General features: G+C 34.4%; 3 protein-coding genes and 1 pseudogene across 7 annotated transcripts in view; 3 read left to right on the forward strand and 1 right to left on the reverse strand.

The window, feature by feature from the left end:
- The window catches only part of LOC105766461 (disease resistance protein At4g27190), a 43,423-nt gene extending 40,509 nt beyond the window's left edge, over positions 1-2,914 (forward strand). Inside the window, exons 6-7 of the transcript XR_008195744.1 lie at positions 2,485-2,571; positions 2,861-2,914. The gene's annotated coding sequence lies outside the window, so the exon portion shown is untranslated. The remainder of the gene's footprint in view (positions 1-2,484; positions 2,572-2,860) is intronic.
- A 76-nt stretch (positions 2,915-2,990) lies between these two features.
- LOC105766470 (protein DETOXIFICATION 18-like) lies at positions 2,991-6,471 on the forward strand. Its single transcript, XM_052630464.1, has 4 exons — positions 2,991-3,220; positions 3,297-3,415; positions 6,253-6,317; positions 6,405-6,471. The coding sequence occupies exons 1-4, from the start codon at positions 3,037-3,039 to the stop codon at positions 6,469-6,471; spliced, it is 435 nt and encodes a 144-aa protein (XP_052486424.1). The 5' UTR covers positions 2,991-3,036.
- Positions 5,339-9,365, forward strand: LOC105766477 (disease resistance protein At4g27190-like). 5 transcript variants are annotated; one of them, XM_052630153.1, is made up of 4 exons: positions 5,339-5,426; positions 5,549-5,638; positions 5,765-5,844; positions 6,253-9,365. In XM_052630153.1, exon 4 carries the CDS (start codon positions 6,595-6,597, stop codon positions 9,232-9,234), a length of 2,640 nt encoding a protein of 879 aa, XP_052486113.1. In that variant the 5' UTR covers positions 5,339-5,426; positions 5,549-5,638; positions 5,765-5,844; positions 6,253-6,594; the 3' UTR covers positions 9,235-9,365. The 5 variants fall into 5 exon arrangements, with proteins under 5 accessions (XP_052486113.1, XP_052486112.1, XP_052486111.1 ...); XM_052630152.1 differs by having other exon boundaries at positions 5,768-5,844; XM_052630151.1 differs by having other exon boundaries at positions 5,384-5,426; positions 5,499-5,638; positions 5,768-5,844.
- A 1,460-nt stretch (positions 9,366-10,825) lies between these two features.
- LOC105766478 (indole-3-acetic acid-amido synthetase GH3.17-like) lies at positions 10,826-21,574 on the reverse strand (annotated as a pseudogene).
- Between the last annotated feature and the right edge of the window lie 989 nt (positions 21,575-22,563).

Raw genomic sequence — 22,563 nt, forward strand, 5'->3', positions numbered from 1 at the left:
ATTGTCCTTGAAAAAAAAATATTTGAAACGAAATAGGGGCTGAGATTGTAAAAAATAAAATAAAAAATAAAAAATAAAAGAAAAAGGTGCAAAGGGCTAAATTGAAGTTTAATAAAAAAATCGAGGTAAAAATTGCAAGTAAAATGAAGGAGAGGGCTCAATTGAAAGGCGCAAATAATTTAGAAGGACCCATCGGGGCAATATCCCCCATCCTCTGAAACGTGCCATTTATTAGGGTCAAATAGAAACTGAAGTAAAATTATGAGTATAAATTAAAACAATAAAAAAATAAAAAGAACTGAATTGAAACGACTGAAAAATACAGAAGGGCCTAATGCGCAAATACACCATCAAAGTGAAACAAGCGGATCCTTCCCCTGGGTCGGGTCACCGCGCGGGTCAAAGGGCTGAAACGACGCCGTTTTGGGTGTCAGAAGCCAAACCCAAAACGACGTCGTTTTGAGGTGCTTATATAAGTTAAAAAAACTAAAAAAAAATCATTTGTAACTTCATTTTTAAAAAAATCTTTCTCTTCTCTCTCAACTCCCTCTCAGCCCCTAGAATCCGGCTAGCTTGGGTCGCCGGACCACCGTGGCGGCCGTCGGTTGCCGGCGACGGCGGCGCCGTCTGCGGTGGCCGAAAAATGAAAAGTCATAATTTTTTTATTTTTCCGTCCCCGAGCCCATGGAACGCCGATTTTCATCGGAATCGGCACATCTCTTGCAGGAAAGGTATGATCTTTACCCTTTTACTTTCGATTTATTTTAAAATAAAAATAAAAAAATAAGTAAATAAATAAGTAAGCCAAAAAAAAACTACCTTTGAAAAAGATCGATATTTGAACTGATTTTTCTTGATTTCTTTTTGATTCATTCGTCAGTGTGTCCAATATACATAGATTCGGGTCTTTATATAGCCCAAAATTTCCTACTTTTTCTACTTTTTTACATTGTTTGTGTTGTTGTTGGACTCTACTAGTCCTTTTGCAGGCGAACGTGGCGGCACACGCGGAGAAAACGGCGCGGGTGAGGGGCTGCGGGTTGGGGGCGACGACTACTGTTTTCTTTTTTTTTTTTTTTTGCTTGGGGTTTCTCTGCTGTTAGGTTTAGGTTATTTTAGGCTAGGGTTAGTTAGTTTTTGGGCCTGTTTTTGGGTTTGGGTTTTTGGGTTTGGGTTTTTTATTTCTTATTTGGCCTTTATTTGGTTCATTTTGGATTGGGCCAAAATTGGCCTATTACACATTTTTCGTGGAAGATCTCTTAAAATGCAAGACGATAGTTGTTTTTGGATGAGAGTTGTTCCTAAATGATTGTTTTGACTTGTTCCTAACGTGAGTTGTTCTCAATATAAAGGTTGTTCCAAATAAGAGTTGTTTTGTTGTGATATTTTTTTTGGTAATATTTGTTTTGAATAACGACTCTTTTGGGAAAAAATAATTTTTCTAAATACAAATTGTTCCAAACAATGGTTGTTCTAAACATATAGCCATTCCTAAATACTATTATTCTAAACAAGAGTTATTCTCAAATAACAATTGTAGGGCCCAATTTTTTGCCCGCCCGCTTATACATGAAATTTGATTTAACGTGTAATTGTATATATGAACTTTATTTTAATACAATTATATGTGTAAAACTTTAATTGTGGTTTAAATATATACTTAAAACTTTAATGTTGCTTCAATCCTACGTATTTAAAGAAATAAACTTATTTATTTTTATATTAGATAAATATAATTATTTATGTATGCGATATATAAACATAAAATGATGTTATATTAATAACGGTGTTAATAATTTACAAGAATTGGATCAAATCAAAATTTCATGAATACAATTGCACATTAAACCATAGTTCATGTATAATTTTGGTTCATATCCTTTTTGAGTTTGAGTCAAAAGTAAGCATTTGATTATTTTGATCGGTTTGATTTTTTTTTAATTTAACTGACTTAATCGGCCATAATATAAAATAATTGAACTGATCGACTAAGATATTGTTAACCGATTTAATGAAACTGACTAAGATGTCATTAATTGGGTTTGGGTCGGTTTTCAAGTTGGGTTAGGTTAGATAATTGGATTTTAAGTTTGGGTAATTTAAATTATATCACACATTACAAATATATTTAAAATAATTTAAAAATAATAAATAAATATAAGTCAGTTAAGTTGATCAATTCAATTATAAATTTTAGTCATCGGTACTCCACTGTCCAAATCGACAAAACTGAATTAATTAAAATTAATCAAATCGTCAATTAAGTCGATTAAATCAGTCATAACTGAATAATACTCTTTCCTAATTTGAGTTATTTGGATTTTGTGGTCAAATTTTAAGTCGGAACAATTAGAATTAAGTTCTTTTGAATTCAAATTAGTCTAAATTAGAGTCATTTTCATTTTGGATTTGAATTTAACTGTTAAAAATAATGATGTCAACTAAATTAAAATTTAGATAATTTTTTAAAATTGTTTTGAGCAGTTTGGAATATTGGGCGTTCGAGCTTCTGGTACTATTAGCAGGATTGATGCCTAATTCAGAAGTAACTACTTCCTTGATTGCCATGTGGTATGCTTGCCTTTTAGGGGTGAATCCAGAAAATCTTTGTGAGGGGCCGAAATGAAATTTTAATTTTTAATAGTTTATATCTTTATAATTTTTAAATGATTAAATTAAAATTTTTTAATTTTAAGGGGTTAAAGTGTAATTTTATCTTTATTAATTTAAAACTTTTCATTTTAAGGAGCCAGGCCTTACGAGACCCTGGATTTGCCTCTGCTTCCACTTTTATACTTTTCACTGGATCCATTTAAAGATTTCAAGATTAATGGAATTTGAGTAAAATATTTTATTTCAGTGTGAATACAGAATCAATTGCGTACATGATTACTTACGGACTTAGTGCTGCAGCAAGGTGAGTTCAATTTTATTATTATCTTAATTAATTTACGGATTTTAAGCTAATTTAATTGAAACAACATGAGGGTTTCGAATGAATAGGGGGCTGAGAATCCGAGGAAGGCAAAGACCGCCATGGCTGTGTCACTCAAGCTTTCAATCCTTCTCGCTCTAACAGTGGTTGTTGCATTAGCATTTGGGCATAACATATGGGCTGCTTTCTTCACCAACACTGCTTCCATTATTAACCAATTTGCTTCAATCACACCCTTCCTTTTAATCTCCATTACCATCGATTCTTTTCAAGGCATCTTATCAGGTAATTTCAGAAACAAAAAACAAACAATTTAGTGAAGAAATGGAAGGATTAAAATGAAATGAATAAAATGTTGCAGGGGTGGCCAGAGGAAGCGGATGGCAGGTGTTGGCTGCGTGGGCCAACTTGGGGACCTTTTATTTAATTGGAATGCCAGTTGCAGGGCTTCTTGCTTTTAAATTTAATCTTTATGCTAAGGTGAGTGTCTCAGCTAGATATCAGTTTGCCTGCTCTAATTAATTTATTCCATTTAATTAAATAAATTATTTAAAAAATATAATTTCTTTTTTCGTAAGTCGTCTGGTTAAATAATTTTGTTCTCAATCTTTCCTTAATTATTCACATTTTAATGGAATTTAACCTTTTTTTTATATATATTTTTTCTTTCATCAGGGTTTGTGGATAGGGTTGATATGTGGTCTTTCATGCCAAGCTGGTGCCCTCCTGCTTATTACTTTGTGTAGAAAATGGACTAAAATTGAACTTTCCTAACAAATTAATGTTGAACCATAGTTCAATCTTAACTAATCTTCATACTTTATGAGTATTTATTTGTCGAGACTTATTTAAAATAGTGAATTTGAAATTTAAATGATTCGAGTTTGTTGATATGTTAAATAAAGGAGGGAAAGGATTTTCTAGTGAAGAAGCAAGGAAGAAGATCATGGAATGGAGTGTCTAAAGTGTCGTTCCTTAAAGAGTATTTTTAAATTTATATATATATAGGGAAGTTTTTCGAGTTAGATTCCGGATGAAATTATGATATATTTTATTATAATTGTATAATAATGTTCAAATTTTGTTATGTTTTTTTGTTCTAATATTGGAGATCCTTTTAATAAAAAGTGACTAGAAATTATAATTGGATATTTACAAATTTTTAAATAAATTCTCTTGATTTACCTAAATAAGTTTTCTTATTATTATTTGAATGATTAAAATAGCAATATTCTTTGAATATTATTTTCACCTACAAATTTACATCCACAATGACTGTGGGTTAAGTTAATTTGACTCGGTCAATTTAAAATTCAAATGTCTTATAAATATTTTATGTAAGGTTTAATGCTGTAAAAAGTCTTTAAATTTTTTCAAAAAAGGTAATTAAGTTTATGTTTTTTTTTTCACTTAATTGGGTACTTGAATTTTCAAAATGCATAAAAAAGGACTTCAAATTTTTCAAAAAAAGCAATTAAGCTTTTACTCTCTTTTTTTTCCCACTCAATTGGGTACTTGAGCTGCAAAATGCATGCAAAAGGCCGTCAAACTTTAAAAAAAAAAAACCAATTACGCTCCAGCTTTTATTCCCACTCAATTGGGTACTTGAACTATCAAAATGCATAAAAAAGCCTCTCAAACTTAAAAAAAAAAAAAACAATTAAGCTCTTGTTCTTGTTTTTTATTTTGCATTCAATTGAGTACTTCAACAGCTAAAATGCATAAAAAAGACCATTTGACCGTTAACTTTAACGTTAACCGTTAAAATTAACCGCTCCTAATTTATTTCAGTTAAAGCCACCATGTGTCACAACCATTGTGTGACATGTGGTAAAAAATGATAAAAAAATAAAAATCAATAAAATTTATAAAAATAATTAAATTTTAATAAAAATATTTAAAATTGATTAAAAATAGAATAAAACTATAAAAATAATAAAATTATAAAATATATAGAACTGTAAAATATATAAAAATGTAAAAATTATAAAATTATTCCATAAAAATTATAAAATTTTATAAAGCAAGAAGAAAATTATAAAAATATAAAGAAATATAAATTTATAAAAAATTATAAAATTATCATACCAAAAGAAGTATTTTATAATTTTTCTATAACTCTTATTAATTTTTAATTTTATCATTTTTGTCGCATGTCACGTTGTGTTGTTACACATGATGGCTTTATCTGAAAATAAAAAAGAAGAAATCTAACGGTTAAAGTTAATGTTTAAATGGTCCTTTTGGTACATTTTATATTTTTTTATGATTTTTATAAAAGTTTACAATCTTTATAAATTTTTTTACAATTTTTATAATTTTTTACTAATAAGAATAGGATTTCTTACTAATAATTCTGCCTTTGTGGATCCCACCAGAGACTTCATAATTTGCCTGTTTTTATCTTCACTTTCTTCTTACTTCTTCTTCACTGCTTTTAATTTGTTTCGATGTCCAAGTTCTATCACAAATTTTGAAGCATCCAGTGAAGGTAATTTTCTTTCATTTCCTTAATTCATGGCATGCTTTTCTTTGCTTTGATTATCTGCAACTGTTATAGCAGCTAGCTTTGTAAGATTGTCAAGGAACTCAACTTCACTGCTTCCTTTTCAGTTCTAATCTCTCAGCACTTTTCAGCCACGGTAATAAGATCTGAAGCAATTATTCATTGCCAACTTCAACGATTTTGTTTTGATGTCCAAGGTCTATCACAAAATTTCAATCATCCTGTCAAGCTAATTATCTTTCATTTCCTTAATCCATCACATGCTTTTCTTTGCTTCATTCATGACTTTGCAATGATTGTTGCTGACTATCTGCTACTCTTAGCAGCTAGCTTTGTAAGACAGTCAACTTCACTGCTTCATTTTCAGTTCTATTCTCTTAACACTTTTCAGCCACTAAGTCAGGTAATAAGATCTGAAGCTATGATTTCCTCTACTGATTATCAACAGTTTTAGACTTTAAGATAAGATGATCAGCAGACATAATCTACTCTAGATTGAAATTAATACAGAAAGAGCTACCTAGAAGCAATATAATGTTGAAATCTCATACTGTTAACATTTTAACTCTTAATATTCTGTAATGAACTGTTGCACACTTGAATCTAGCATTTTATATACATCGAGAGCTTAATTCTGGTGACCAGAATTTCATCATGTTTCTGTCTGCCACCCATCCATAGCTCCATCTAATAAACGCCATTGCTTGAAACTTGCATTCATGCTTACACTGACATATCAATACTTCATAAAATATCCAATTCATTCACAGATTTTCATTCTCTGCTACTGTTATATATGATTGCATTGCAGGGACATGGCAATGGAGTACGTAGAGCCTGTTGTCGGTATTGCATATTGTCTCGGAACTCCTGTTTGTAAATATTTGCAATATCACAGAAAGCTGAACGATTATGTGAGAAACTTCAAGAGGATCAGAGATGAATTGAATTGCAAAATGGAAGATATAGAGCTGCAATTGAAAGCAGAGCTTCTTCGTCCTCTGGGGAAGATACCGAAGAAGGGAGTTGAAAATTGGTTGAAAGCTGTGAAAAAGATGATTAGGGAAGCACAAGTTGTTGAAAACAAAGTCAGTAACGGAGATATCTCTGTCGTACTTGCAACGGGAAGCTGGTTGATGAAAAGACTCGAGAAATGAAGGAATTTCTTAATAACGCTCCTAATGCCTCTGAAGGTCTTGCCATGGATGGTCCAAGTGCAGGGTTGCCGCTGCCAACATCAGAGCTAGTTGGAGAAGAACCTGTCAGAAATGAGATTTGGGCATGTTTGATGCAGGAAGAGGTGAGAAAGATTGGGGTTTGGGGGATGGGCGGTGTGGGTAAAACCACTATCATGAAGCACATCCACAATGGTCTTTTGAAACAACAAAGATTCGAAAGGGTAATCTGGGTTACCATATCAAAGGAGTTCAATGTAATGAAGGTACAAGATAAAATTGCAAGTGCGTTGGAGTCGAAGGAATATTTAGACAAAGAAGAGGACAAGCTCAGACGAGCTGCAATCTTGTCAGAAATGCTGAAGAACGCAGGAAAGCATGTTCTAATCCTAGATGATGTGTGGGATAAAGTCTCTCTAGGGGAAGTTGGGATCCCCGAGCCAAGTGGCAGCAATGGCTGCAAGTTGGTGTTGACAACCCGTTTGGAGCATGTCTGTAAGTATATGGGTTGTAAGGTGATAAAAGTGAAGCCCCTTTCAGAAGAAGAGGCATTGATACTATTCTTGAATAAAGTTGGACCTAACATAGTTCAAAGTCCAACTATAATGCCTACTTTGAAGCTTGTTGTCAAGGAATGTGCGGGTCTACCTCTTACGATTGTTGTGGTAGCTGGTACCATGAAAGGAGAAGATAACCCTCTTATTTGGAAAAATGCACTCGGAGAATTAAAAGAGAGAACAGGGAAAGTTGAAGGAGTGGAAGCTGAGGTAATCGAGCGCTTGAAATTTAGCTTCGATCACTTAAAGGACGAGAAAGTGAAATATTGTTTCTTACATTGCGCATTATATCCCGAAGATTTTGAAGTTGAAAAGGATGAACTAATTGAGTGCTGGATTGACGAGGGATTCATAGATGATATGGGTACAAGACAAGAAATGAAAGACAAGGGCCATGTTATTTTGAAGAAGTTAGGAGATAACTGCTTGTTGGAAAATATTACTAATGTATTTGGTCAACCTCGCGTAAAGATGCATGATGCAGTGAGAGACATGGCACTGTCGATCACAAGTATGAATTCTCGATATATAGTACAAGCAGGCTTGCAATTAAAAGAATTACCGAAAAGGGGGCAATGGAGTCCAGATATTGAGAAAGTGTCGCTTATGCATAACTCCATAACGGAATTTCCCGCAGATGTGCTACCCACAAAATGTCAACTGCTCACAACCTTGTTATTGCAGGAGAACCCTATAAAGAAGATCCCATATTCTTTCTTCATAAACATGCCCTGTCTTTGTGTCCTAAATTTGTCCTATACGGAGATCGAGAGTTTACCAAATTCCATCTCTGAACTAAAGAACCTCACAACATTGTTGCTTTGTTGCTGTTTTCAATTAAGAGATATACCATGTCTTTCGATGCTTCAAGAACTGAAGAAGTTGGATCTTTATAGGACTAAAATTGAGGAAGTCCCTGAAGGAATGGATATGCTGATAAAGCTAAGATATCTTGATCTTAGTGTGCGCACTCTGAAAGAGATACCCGCTGGACTTTTACCAAAACTCGTTCACCTTCAGCACTTGGGTTTTGATAAACAAATAAGTCTAAAAGCAGAGGAGATGGAACCATTGAAGAAGTTGGAGTGCTTTACCGGACGTTTCGAAGACATCAATGAATTCAATAAGTTCATCTCCTCATTGCAACAAAGTAAGAAAAATCTCATCAAGTACCATTTACTTGTGGGCTCATATCTCATCAAGTACCATTTACTTGTGGGCTCATCTTTTATGCCTACTGCAAGAGATAAAACAGTAACAATTGAAGGAGTCCAGAATTGCGAAGGTGAGTTAATTATGCACCCAAATGAAATTCAAGGGTTGAATATTGTAGAGTGCGACTATTTGAGAAACTTAGTCGATGGTAATTCTTCCTTCAAAAATGTGATTGACTTGAGGGTTCGATTTTGTGAAGGGATAGAGTGTGTTGTTTCCTTGTCCTCTTTTGCCTCTTCTTCCGCTCATCCATTTCAGAGCCTCGAGATGTTGGATCTTCAACATCTGCCAAAGTTGAGTGCCATTATTATGAATGATGCAGGAATTGGTTCAGCAACAACATCAACATTGGCTCCGTCTGCCACATTTTCTCATCTTAAGGAAATTACGATAGTGAACTGCTCAAGTATGAAGACGTTGCTTCCACATTGGTTGCTTCCAAACCTCCAAAACCTGGAAGATATACATGTGGGTGCTTGTAGTCAGCTAGTAGAAATATTGGGAGCAGCAACATTAGAAGTTGAAGAAAAAGAGAGTGATGCATTAATCAAATTCCTTCTTCCCAAATTGAGAGAGTTGACATTCTCGGAATTACCAAATTTGAAGAGCATATGCAGCAGAAGTGGAGTGATGGTTTGTGATTCTCTCCAAATTATCCGTATTACTAGATGTGATAAACTGAAGAGAATTCCTCCATTTGTTCCCCTTGTTGGCAATGGGCAGCCATTTGCATATGCTCCACCTTCTCTTACCATCGCGTCATGGAAAGAATGGTGGGAATGGTTGGAGTGGGATGACCATCCAAACTTTAAAAATGTTCTTCGCTTCAACCCCTTTGGAGGATAAGAGGTATGACCAATTTATGGTTTAATTTATTTTTTTAGTTTGATAAATCTAATTTCTCCATATTAATAAAATTCCGGATAGAGCTATGATATATTTTACTAAAATTGTATAATAAAGTTTAAATTTTATTATGTTTTTTTTTTGTTATAATATTGGAGATCCTTTTAATAACAAAGAGACTAAAATGATAATTAGATATTTACAAATTTTTAAATAAATTCTCTTGGTTTACTTAAATAAGTTTTCTTATGTGTTTATTGCCTACATATTATTATTTGAATGATTAAAATAGCAATATAATTTGAATATTATTTTCACCTACAAAATTACTTTCACAATGACTGTGGGTCAAGTTAATTTGACTTGGGTCAATTTAAAATTCAAATATTTTATAAATATATTGTATAAGGTTTAATGGTGTAAAAGTTTTCAATTTTTTCAAAAAAAGTAATTAAGTCTAATTTTTTTATTTTGCATTCAATTGAGTACTTAAATTTTCAAAATGCATAAAAAGACTTCAATTTTTTTCAAAAAAAAAGCAATTAAGTTTTTTTTTTCACTCAATTGAGGCTTGAGCTGCAAAATGCATGAAAAAGGCTTTTAAACTTAAAAAAAAAAAAACCCAATTAAACTCCAGCTTTTATTCTCACTCAATTGGGTACTTGAACTACCAAAATACATAAAAAAGACCTTCAAATTTAAGAAGAAAAAAAGAAGAAGCAATTAAGCTCTATATTTTTTCGCACTCAATTGAGTACTTGAACTGCTAAAATGCATAAAAAAAGATCATTTGACCGTTAACTTTAACATTGATAGTTAAAATTAACCACTCCTAATTTTTTCAGTTAAAGCCACCACATGTCACAACCATTGTGTGGCATGTGGTAGAAAAATGATAAAAATAAAAATCAATAAAGTTTATAAGAATAATTAAATTTTAATAAAAATATTAAAAATTTATTAAAAATAGAATAAAACTATAAAAATCGTAAAAAGTGTAAAATATATAGACTGTAAAAATATATAAAATGTAAAAGAATATAAAATTATTCCCCAAAAATTTATAAAATTTTATAAAGTCGTAAGAAAATTATAAGAAAATATAAAGAAACATAAAATATGTAAAAAAAATTATAAAAATTATCATATCAAAAGAAGTATTTTATAATTTTCTATAACTCTTATTAATTTTTAATTTTTATTTTTTTTGTCGCTTGTCACGTTGTTTTGTTACACGTGATGGCTTTCACTGAAAAAAAAGAAAAAAAAACGAAGAAGAAATCTAACGGTTAAAGTTAATGTTTGAATGGTCTTTTTGATACATTTTATATTTTTTTATGATTCTTATAAAAGTTTGCCATCTTTATAATTTTTTGTCACACGTCATATTGTGGTTGTAGCATAGGATAACTTTAATTGACAAAATTAGAAATTAACGATCAATGAGTTTTTTTTAATGTATTCTGACAGTTCAAGTACCTAATTGAGTGAAAAAAATTAATTATTTTTTAGAAAATATTAATGCGGATAATAAATATAAATTCAAATTTAGATAATTACAAAAACTACATATATAGAGCCCACCGCAGATTCAACTTAAAAAGAAAGTTTTGGGACTGAAAAACTTTTCAAGCACCCCGGAATTCAATACCTTCACAGCTTCCTCAGATTTAATACAAGGAGGTGTCTTGTATTGGTTGATAGAAGCTCCCTTTGATACATAAAAGTCCATAAGCGCATCAAATGTTCCATGCTTTACCACTCTTAACTCTAATGCTGCAATTTTATTGGCCTCTCTAAGGGACTTATATGTGAAATCCAATGATTCTTCTACTATGGAGCAGCATTGTTCCATTATCTTTGAACTTGAGTTCCCAAAACAATACATACCGGCCTGGTATCGATGAAGTCTCAGCATAGCTACTGAATGTCATCAGTACGAAGCCAAGTGGTTCAAGATGGCGTTTTGCGTTCCTGATGGCCTTCAAGAGGTCTGCCTCGCTTGTTTTGTCCATATCAACACTCAAAACACTATTCCGTCGTTCGACAAATTGGAACTGCAGAGAGTTGTTATGGAAGCCGGTTAACTTGAGAACGTCTCCAACTCGGTATCGATACAGGCCTGGAAAGACAATTAAGACACTTTATTAACCAAAAGAAATCTAATATTTCAAATCTAAAACAAATGGGAAATATTACCCGTGAAATTTGTAACGACAACCTCGTAATATTGACCGAGTTTCACATTTGTAAAATCAACATGTTCAACATTTCCGTTTGCATTTATCATTTCTGACAACCATTGGCTTGAAACACCATCAAGATTGGATTCTCGAGCCTTCTCTTCCCCGTCTTTATCCACAGGGAGAAACTCAAAGTATGCCATGTTTGGGAGAAAGGTGTAAGAGACATCGTAGGGGTTGCTTAAAGGATTTAAATTGATCCCGAAAGTAGACTCCGAAGAACCATAACTTGGTGAAACTAAAGGGATCCCACCACCATAAAAATCAAGCAATGAAATGTATTGGCTCATGGTACCAGTAATGACGGAATTAATATATTTTGCTTTAGGCCAAAGTTTCTTAATAATCCCTTCCCATGATTCATTGCCACATATGTGTTCAATCGTATCAGCCAATTCTGGATTAGGCCTAGTCAGGATCGATGACACTGCGTTCCTACAACCAGGGTCAGTAATCCAATCACTAAGGCAACCAGTTCTTATGTTCGAACAAAGTTCGTTCCAGTAATCTTCTAAGAACTTGATGCTCCTTGCCAAAACGGATCCAAAGATCGAACTGACTGAAACAACATGATCACGTTGCAGCAAACCAGTAAGCAATTGACAGTACATACTTTGCTTGTGGTCCAAGCAGAGAATCATCTCAATAGGACTTGTGCAGATTTTGGGCACACTTTTCTTGAAGCTATCGCTCATGAAATAGCACGATGAGAGCGTCTCACTATTAAACCTGATGGAGTTTCACTCCCTTTTTTGACAAAAAAAAGGCTCATTGTTTTGCCTTTTTCCAAGCCATCAAAATATCTGTCATACCATTAAAAGAATGAAAAGAAAAGAGCAAGTTAAACTAGTTATTTCTTTAGACTATGTTACCCGAACACCGGTGCAAGTGTGTGAAGTGTGATATATATAGACGTAAATTTTTCCCAAGATGTTTATGTATCTACATCATTCTTCAAACTGATATCCTTATATGCACCAAAATGAGTGTTAAACATGGATGCTAGCAAAAATAAAGAGTCAGGGAGTAAAATAGATTTAAGCTGCATAGTAATAAGTAAGGGCAAAATACCAATAAAAGCCCTTTTTTTTTAAAAAAAATTTACTGAAATGGGCTAGGTAAAAAATTAATTATCGGAATGGCCCTATTTCCCCGAAAATGCATTTACATCAGCGCGTTCTCAGGTGAAGAAGCAGGAAAATGCTTCCTTTTGCCCACATTTCCTACGTTAGGGTTAGGGTTTTGGGTGTTTAGTGTAGGGCTTAGGGTTAGGGTTTAGGGTATAGGGTCAAGGTTTTGGGGTTTTTAGGTTTAGAGTTTTTAAGAAAAATTAAATAAATAAGGGATTAGAGTTTAGGGTTTCTTAATTAAATTAATTATAAATTTTTCAAAATTAGATTAGGGTTTCGTGTTTATAGTATTTAAATAAAAATTAATTAAATTAGGGTTTAGGGCTACTTGAGTAAATTAATTAAATTTTTAAAAAATCATATTAGGGTAAGGGTTTTAAGGAAAAATCAAATAAATTAGGGTTAAGGTTACTTGAGTAAATTAATTATAAAATTTTTAAAAAATTAGATTAGGGTTTAGTGTTTAAGGTTTTTAAAGAAAAAATCAAATACATTAGGGTTTTGGATTTAGGGTTACCTAATTAAATTATTTGTTAATTTAAAAAAATTCCCACGTGGAAGCGCTTTTGCTACAGTAGCTACTAAAAAAATAGTTTCGAGAAGACGTTTCTGAGCAAATAGTGTCAAAAACGCTTTAAGCAGGATGCTTTGTCAACAAAAGTACTGAAAGAAGCTCCCACGTGGACGCGCTTTTGCTACAGTACTCCTGAAAAAATAATTTCGAGTAGACGTTTCTGAGCAAATAGCGTCAAAAACGCTTTAAGCAGAATGCTTTGTCAGCAAAAGTACTGAAAGAAGCTCCCACGTGGATGCGTTTTTGCTACAGTAGCTCCTGAAAAAATAATTTTGAGTAGACGTTTCTAAGCAAATAGTGTCAAAAACGCTTTAAACACATGCTTTGTCAGCAAAAGTACTGAAAGAAACTCCCACGTGGACGCGCTTTTGCTACAGTAGCTCCTGTTTGGCCTAAGGATATAAATGAGGCAAAAGTTTTTATCAGATTGTATAAGTTATAGCAAAAAAAAAGTTAGATAGGCTAAGAAGGATAGAAATTGAAGATGAGTGAATGTATTAGTGTTGTTATTTACTATGATGGTGAGGTTCGTCACACCGAGAATGATGTTATTTTTTATCGAAAAATATAGTGCGACTGATTTTTAACCGGAACATAGATTTGACAGAATTTCGTAAAAGAATTAGGCGTAAAAGAATTAGGCGTATCAGTTTTGTTCTTCTATTGATCCGGTGACATGACTCGTTCGACATAAAAGGTGCTCGTAACTTGAAGGCAATGGTGCAAACTCGTCTCGCTAGTGGAGCATCTTATATTGAGTTATATGTACAATTTACATCACCAAATGATGTACTTGCAACTGTTGTTTGAGAGGTATACATGACCCCTGCCTGACACTCGGTTAGTGGGTTACAAAACACGTAATAGCCTATGTTTGGTAGCGATATAGAATACACAATCCCTGTACAACACTCTGTCAGTGGATGGGACATGCACCTCGGTGGATCAATGTTTGATGTTAGAAATACGTACTGAGGAACAGCATCAACTTCTAGTGGTTGGCAATCTACATCGAATTGGGGATGTTGTGAAATGCCTAGAAGAAAGGATGATGTACTCCTTACAACGTCCAACAATGAAGGGACCTCGTACGTTTCAGATGATGGTGGGTCAGAAGATGACACTGATGTGCATCCACCTTGAGAGTCCGGGCCCGATGGTGCAGAAGTTGGACTATTTTCTAAATCAGAGCCTATTCCAACTGAACCTGAAGATGTTGAAGGGGGTTCAGATGAAGAAAAAGATTCACAATTCAGGGCATACTCACCTCCAGCCCACATGCATAATGTCGATCCGTCTGCAAATGATTCGCTGGAGTTTCCAGATCTATCACACAGGTTGCATGATCGTACAAGTTCGCTACTAGATTTGGATGAATTTGAAGTTGGTAATGATTTTTCCAACAAGGATAGTTTTATTGGTGTATTAAAACAGCATAGCATTAATAACGACGTTAACTACCATGTGGTTAAATCCAAAGCTGATAAGTTTGAGGCGAAGTGTGCAGTGCAAGACGGTACATGTTCATGGAAAATCTACGCCTCGTTGAGGAAAATGACAGGATTGTGGGAGATAAAAAAAGTACAAAGGTCCACATACATGTGCTGCAGGTACATTATTTAAGGTTTCTAAATAATATTGTTATTATGTAATGTTGCATTAAATAATGCACTCCGTTGATGGGTATTTCATAAGATCATCCCAAGATGGATTCAGCTATGTTAGCTGGCTTGATACTACCCACGATGAAGGCAGATCCCAAGTCTTCAGTGCCGGTCTTAATTGCCAATATTCATAGCCAAATGAGGTACACACCCTCTTACCGCAAGGCTTGGATAGCTAAGCAGAAGGCGTTGGAGAAGATGTATAGTGGATGGGACGCTTTATATAATGAAATATGGTAGTGGTGTCAAGTGCTAGAGAGATACATCTTAGGTTGCCTAACAGACCTTGAAACGGAACATGCGTACTATAACGGTCGATTGCTACGTGGATGCCAAGTGTTCAAATGCTTGTTTTAGACCTTTATGTTTGGTAGATATACCCATCGGCTATTACTAGCAGTGGCACATGATGACAGTTTGAGAATTCTTCCAATTGCGTTTGCAATAACACCGAGGGAGTCAGCAGATGACTGAGATTTCTTTCTATCTAGGTTAAGGAGACGCGTGTGCCCCCAACCTGATATCTATGTTATTTTGGATCAGGGCACCAGAATACTAGCTGCAATTGATTGACAGGGAAGCTTATGGCAGCGCACAAACCATCGGTATTGTTTAAGGCACGTTGCTTCCAACTACTACAGGCAATATCCATCTAAGAGTGAACGACGACAAGTGACCTGTTAGAGTATGCCCAAAGATCAATCATGAGATGGTTGTAATAACATACTTGATTTATCATGTTTATTAATATAAGGCGTTACCATTATTATTTCAGTTTCTTTTCTGTGTATATAAATAAACTGTTTTATAATAATGTCCTGAGAATAATATGATTATTCTTAAAAGTTTCTTAGTCAAGTATTATTGTTGGATAGGACAACGATAATGCATTAAGACTAACATGTAGTTGATTGATGATAAAGAGTTGTCATTGATATGGAATGTCAGAATCATTACATGAATATGTGTGTTAGAGAACAACATATTGGACTGACCCGTTATGAGTATGTTTCTTGGATTATTATGTAATTGTCACGACATTACTCATAATGATTAATATTTATATGATCCACAGACTTGAGATCATCATAATCCCAACATCGTGAGTTGTATATTTTGATACGATCAAACGTGCAATCAGAATCGGTTGTTCTATAAAGACTGATGTTGGATATACCACAATCTATGTAAAGGGATATGGTTGGTCGATATAGGATAAGTCCCTCTTACATAATAGGAGTAATATCTTAGGCCACTTGATTAAGTGAGACTAGAAATGCATGGTCATGCTCAAATAAGTTGATATTAGATGTCATACTTATTTGTATATCGTAGTCTGCTTAAGATATCAAGGAACATGGAATGGACAATGCAAGTGTGACTATTCCATGACTTGTGTCCAATCCAGAGATAAAGGACTTAAGGATTATTGCATAAAAGGTTAATCATAAAAAAAGGTTATGTCGAATCATGATCTCTTGTGACTTAGGTAGCAATGATGCATTGCTAGATGCCACTCATTGCTTGTAGCATTAGAATCATTCTAGTGTTACTGCTAACGTTACAGGAACCTACAGGGTCACACCCTATAGTTGAAATGAACGGAATAAACCATAGTTGGTATTGTTTTTGGGGTCGCTTGAATTAAATTAATTATAGAATTAATTTAATTCGGTAATCAAATTTCTAACACATTATGTACAAGGTTGTTGTATGTATAATGGTGACATGAATTTGGTTAGCATAAGAATTCAAATAAATATATGGTTTACCGAACTTATATTATAATTAATGTAATTATAATTTTCGGTATAAAAATATTATTTTATTTATTTAATTCCTAAAAACCCTAAAACAAAAGGATATATATATATAATCCCATTTTTCTTTGTTTGAGCCTAGCAGCCGTCAAAGAAAAATAACTCTCAAAACTGTTTTGGGGATTCCTTCCGTTCGTAGTCAACTGGGTGGATTACGTAGAGGTCGGGATCACAATAGATTACGGCTTGGTTCGACAGCAGATCAGACTACTCGTTGTTGAGGTGTTGTTGTCTACTCTGAATAAACATTAGGTAATTTCGTAACCTTGATCACCCCGATTCGTTCCTCACACATGGATCCATAGTTAGGGTCGCCGATTTTATTTTTTTCGCTGCGCCGTAGGGGTGCCGGCGATCCAACATGACCAACATCGATATTTAATCTCTATTAATATAATTTCGTTTGTCATTTTGAATTTATTCTAAATGAAAGAGTGGTATGTAATATTCGTTATGAACTTATATTGCCAAGGTATGAAATAAATAAAGATCGTTTTCATGAGATGTTGGTAGTTTTGCGTTCAATTAACGGCGAATGAGCGGACTACCTCTGTAACATACCTTTCGAACAGTGGGCACAAGCATTCGACGGAGGCCTACAATATGGTTATATGACCTCAAACCTGGTTGAATGCATAAATTCTGTTCTAAAAGAAACGCGCCATCTACTGATAACTTCGGTTGTGCGAGAGACACATTTTCGGTTAGCGGTGCTATTTCCAAAGCGTGGAGCGAGTTATGCAGGCTAGATGCAGGGAGGCCATGTATGGTGCAGTAAGAAATTAACAAGGCCAAGGCGCGGGCGAACACCATACACACAGTGTGTCACGATCAATACAACTTATGATTTCACGTGACAGAGTTTGACAGACCGCACCAAGGTGTTATTGGCGGGCAATATCGTGTACACTTGCGAATAAGACTTGCGACTGTGGGATGTTTAACGCACTTCGTTATCCACGCGCTCATGTAATTGCAGCTTGTCAGAATCTCCGTCTGAATCTGATGAGCTATGTCGACGAAGTGTACAAATTAAAAAACTTTGTATTAAATGAAATAATGTAAGGACCCACGCTATACAAGCCGGTCATGCCCAAATTGCAATAGTTGAACGTTATTGTAAAAAACTTTTTATTATTTATATTTTTTAAAATAAAATAATATAGAAATATTCGAATATTGACTTATTTAAAAGAAAATCTACTTTATTAAAAATATTAAAGTAAATTACAATTACTTTATTCAAAACAACATTTTATTTTATTAAATGAAATAATATAGAAATATTCAAAATATTGCCTTACTTAAAAGAATTTCTATTATATTAAAAATGGAAAAGTAAATTTCTATTTTATTACATGAAATAATATAGAATCATTTCTATTTTATTATATCAAATAATATCAAAATATTCAAAATAGGCGTACAAATATATTAAAATAAAAATCAATCTCTGTGCTTGTCGGATTCAGTGCCACATGGTCGCCGTCAACGGTTACGCGCTGGATTCCTCCTTTGTCCAGCTTCTAGTCAGGGTTGTGGTTGCTCCGGTGGGGATTCTGGTTCTTCCAGTAGGGGATCTAGTTGTCGGTGTTGGAACAATGAGCCACCTTGATAGAATAGTGACTGTGGAGGTGTTTACATCACCAACGGCGAAGCTGTTTGAAACTCATACGGTGATGAGTATTGGTAAAAAGAAGAGCTCCTCGACGGCCTCTCCTGCGATCCCTCGTGCGATAGTGGCCTATACATCGGCGGTCCACTCGGCGTAATTGAAAAAGGAGATGAATCAGGCCATGAACACTAACTTGCCATAGGATTAGAAAAAAGAAACATATAAAGGTTAGGATACATAAAAGGGCTAGCATACGCACTTGGCATCATCTGACAAGGCTGTGTCATGGGTGTCATCGATTGAAGTGCTGGGCCGAGTGACTGTATCAGTGCTGTTGCTGGGCCTGTGATTGTATGAGCGATGTTGATGGGCCGAGTGATTGTGTGTGCACTATTGATGGGTCTGCATCATCGTCCCTTCTTCCTGGATTTAAAGGGCCACGTCGTTCCCTTTGAACACGCAAGTGCCATGGATCTTAAACACGCAATTGTTGTTGCTTCTCCTCTTTCGACAGTAAATACAGCTTGCCATGGATCTTAAACAATGACATGTATTCCAGCACGTACGCTAACTCTAGAACGATGATCGGTTCCCGAATAGGTATATAATCATATCGATCTTCCCACATTTGGATGTAGTGTGACCAGAATCTCGGCCAACCCGTATGCAATTGCCGTAGGTCGATTTTGTGATGATCATCCAACACATCAGGTGCCATGGGAATCGGTTGTCAGAATCTGAATTGCCGTAATACTCTGTCCGACTGATGCATCTCCATGGTTGCAAAGTTGACCAATGGGACTTTCACATGCCAAACGTTTGGATTTTGGAGGTACTCATCCGGAATTATTTCCCGAATTGTTGGATCCTCGTATGTTGTCCATGGAAACTATATGAACATGATGAAAATATTAGTTATATGCATAAGTAATACTAAATTCTAAATACTAAATACCAATCGCCTATCTCATGATGGAAATATCTATTTTATTTAATACTTGTGCTTCCGACCGTTGGTCCAATAGAATCCGTATATCTTCAAGGGATGTAGGTAATCAAGCATAACTTGCCGAATAGTTCCATCTAATTAAATAATTTTTTATCATACGATTATATTTTAAATCTACGTAATAATTATAAAATCTATTATAAAATTTATCTCGTTATGAGTGGGAATGTGTATGGGTGGTTCACTCGAGGACGTAAAAATGGAAAGTGAAACTGTGCCCATGACTGCAGTAGTGATAGGCAACCTCTGATTTTCACTTTATTCAATCGCGTCGCCCTGCGCATCTCCCGGTACAATGTTGCCAACACGGCAGACCCCCAACTAAATTCACCAACTGCTCTAAAATCAACGAGTTTCAGCAGCCATCTCAAATGTATAAGGTTCTATGACAAGTCCGGCATCAGATAACCTCCAATTATTTGAAGAATGTATGCCCGAGCATATCAGATTCTTTCTAGTTCCATAGAATCATCATCCGGCTCCGAAAATATGTCTCGTAACTAGCCCATCTCGATCCAACCTCTGTTAATATTATTTGGAATAGTGCCCAAAAGCTCGTAGCATACCACTCCCCAATCACCAGATTGAACAGACCCGGTGACTGCGTACCCGTCCACCGGCAATCCCAATTGCAAATTTACGTCTTCCAAAGTGATAGTACACTCTCCACATGGAAGATGAAATGTGTGCGTCTTGGGTCTCCACCTCTCAATCAACACACTGATCAGTTTTGGGTCCAACTTGCATCCCCGGCCTACCATCGCCAAGTGCCAAAAACTCGCTTCCCGTAGGTAATTCTCTACGAACTGTGATGGAGGACTATGCATATTACGAATATAGCATTGCAATATCCGATCTACAGACTTTTATAACAAATAATAAAATAAAAATTATTTAAAATTGCATAAATCAAAATATCTTAAATAATATTTTAAAATTAAATTTAACACTTACCATTCTCATTTGTTCGATGGATATGTGCTTGTTATCGAGACGAATTAATTCTCCGGCAACTGCTAACACGATCAAATTTTTATGATTAAAAAAATTCAAAAAAATGAAATAAAAACTTTTTTTAAAATAATTAAAAAAATAAAAGCTTTTTTAACAAGAAATTGAGAGAATATTGAGAGAAATGATTTAGGTGTGAAAAAAATGAAATGGAGGTTTATAGTTTTTTTTTACCGTTGGGGGGGTCACCAACGGTAAAAAAAGTAGTCGTTGTTACTGTTCATGCGCGGGCAAAACGCTTCCTCAAAGAAGCGCTTTCTTGCCTCGTCACTTGAGAATGTGCTAACATGAACGCGTTTTCTGGGAATTGCGCCATTCCGGTAATTAATTTTTTACCAAGCTCATTTCGATAATTTAAAAAAAAAAAGACTTTTATTGGTAAAATGCCCAATAAATAATACCAACAAATTAATGAGGGTGGTAAATTAAAATTTCAACATCACTTTACATTTTGGATCAAAGTTCATGGCCTTTTTTAATTTTTAAGGATTGTGGGTGGTTTGGGATTTGTTATTCAGGTGTTCTGGTTAAGTGCTGATCTTGGAAGGATTTGGGTAAGTCCAATTTCTGCATTTTTGTGTTTTCTAAACAATGCTCAAGAGGTGTTTGATGATTTGCCCTTTAGAATAACAAAGCCTGGGTATTCTTTTCAAGGAAAATTTGGGTGATTTTGTAATGGTAAGTGCCTAATTCTTTTCAATAAAAATGCAAAAAATTAAGGCTTCTTACTTTTTTACGACTGGATCAACCAGGGTGAGTTCTAACGTCTTTTTCTCAAAATTTTCAGCTGTCATAGGTATCAACTTCGGCTGCCCTCCTGAAGTACCAGAGCTGCATAAAAATTTAATGGTTTAAGAACATAAAAAACTTATGGAAATCTTTCAAAAATTAAGAGTAAAAAATCTAAGAACATGTTGCAGGCCTTTGGATGAACTCAGAGATGGGGTCAGCTAAAAGGATATTTGAAGTCTCCCCATTGGCAATTCAATTGATGTAAGGCCTTATATCTTCGTAAGTAACAGTGGGTACATTGTTTTTGAAGAGTTGTTTATCAGTTTGGCCATGGAGGAATCGAGTTAGATATTCAGTTCCAGCATTTCTCAGCAGTATCTCCTCTAATACTTGTTCTTGAATTCGATGACCATTTTCGGTTAATTCCTCCAAAAAATTCAACCCATTTCCATAATCTTTCGTTCCTATCAGATCAGCCATGAAAACAGGGATTTTTTTTAACGAGCTGATAAATATTCTAACACTTCAACAGACATGATCACAATTTCCATCTATGATTCTGAAACTGGTTGACATAGCTGATGTGATGGCGGCCGTAAGTAGTGTGCACCGCACAGAAAGATACAAATCCTTTAAATTACTGCATTACATAAAAAAAAATTATAAGAACTTTTATAAATAAAAAATAAGAATATACATTAAGAGTTAAAAAAATACATTTGATCTCGTATGAATTTGGTTAAAAATTCTGATATTAGTCCCTGTACTTTATAAAAGCTATTGATTTAGTCCTTATAATTTAATTTGGTCATCTTTAGTCCTTGTACTTTTTAAATTTGAAAATTTCAATCCTCACCAAATGATGATTGTTAAATTCACTAAGTTAAGTTTTATTATTTCCAAAATCTGATGTGCTAAATAAATTATCATATGTGTAATATCATGTCAGCTTGTTATTTCCACATATTACATAAAAAACTTACAGTTAATAGATTAACAATTATCATTTACATCAAGATTGAAATTTCAAGATTAACGATTATCAGCTAATAGACTTCTATTTTCGTTCATTGGTCTTTGCAGACATCTCTGTCTTCAAGATAGTCTTTGGCAGACATTCCACATAAGATAGTCATTGGTTGACTTTTAGCATAAGACGGTCTTTGGTGGACTTCCTTTTTGCTGGCGACCTTGTTGCCAATACCCATTTAGGAATAAGTTCTGTATAACTGTCTCACTTCCTTATGACCCTGTTGACTTGTCTGTCACCTCTGGTGGGCTTTATTAACGAATATTTCTTTGCAGTTACTCTGAAGAAAATATCTTTGTTTTTTCCACACATATCTACGCACAAGGCATTTTTACATATTCCTCATGCCTTCCCATCTTAACTGTACCTCTTATCAGCACGCTTGTCCACGTTCCTATATGTTATAAGTATTGTAACTAACTTCATCACGGGATTCATATAAGGGTTTCCACATATATACCCCGATTGACTTCCCTGTTTATTGCCCTGGTGGACTTCATT

Source organism: Gossypium raimondii, chromosome 5 (genome assembly GCF_025698545.1).
Source record: "Gossypium raimondii isolate GPD5lz chromosome 5, ASM2569854v1, whole genome shotgun sequence".
Lineage (NCBI taxonomy): Eukaryota > Viridiplantae > Streptophyta > Magnoliopsida > Malvales > Malvaceae > Gossypium > Gossypium raimondii.

Bases quoted from the DNA above. Each gene is read 5' to 3' on its own strand.
- LOC105766470 (XM_052630464.1), top strand. From the start codon at position 3,037: ATGGCTGTGTCACTCAAGCTTTCAATCCTTCTCGCTCTAACAGTGGTT. The intron at 3,416-6,252 runs GTGAGTGTCTCA...ATTGCATTGCAG, and splicing joins AATTTAATCTTTATGCTAAG to GGACATGGCAATGGAGTACG. The intron at 6,318-6,404 runs GTAAATATTTGC...GCAAAATGGAAG, and splicing joins TTGTCTCGGAACTCCTGTTT to ATATAGAGCTGCAATTGAAA.
- LOC105766477 (XM_052630153.1), top strand. From the start codon at position 6,595: ATGAAGGAATTTCTTAATAACGCTCCTAATGCCTCTGAAGGTCTTGCC.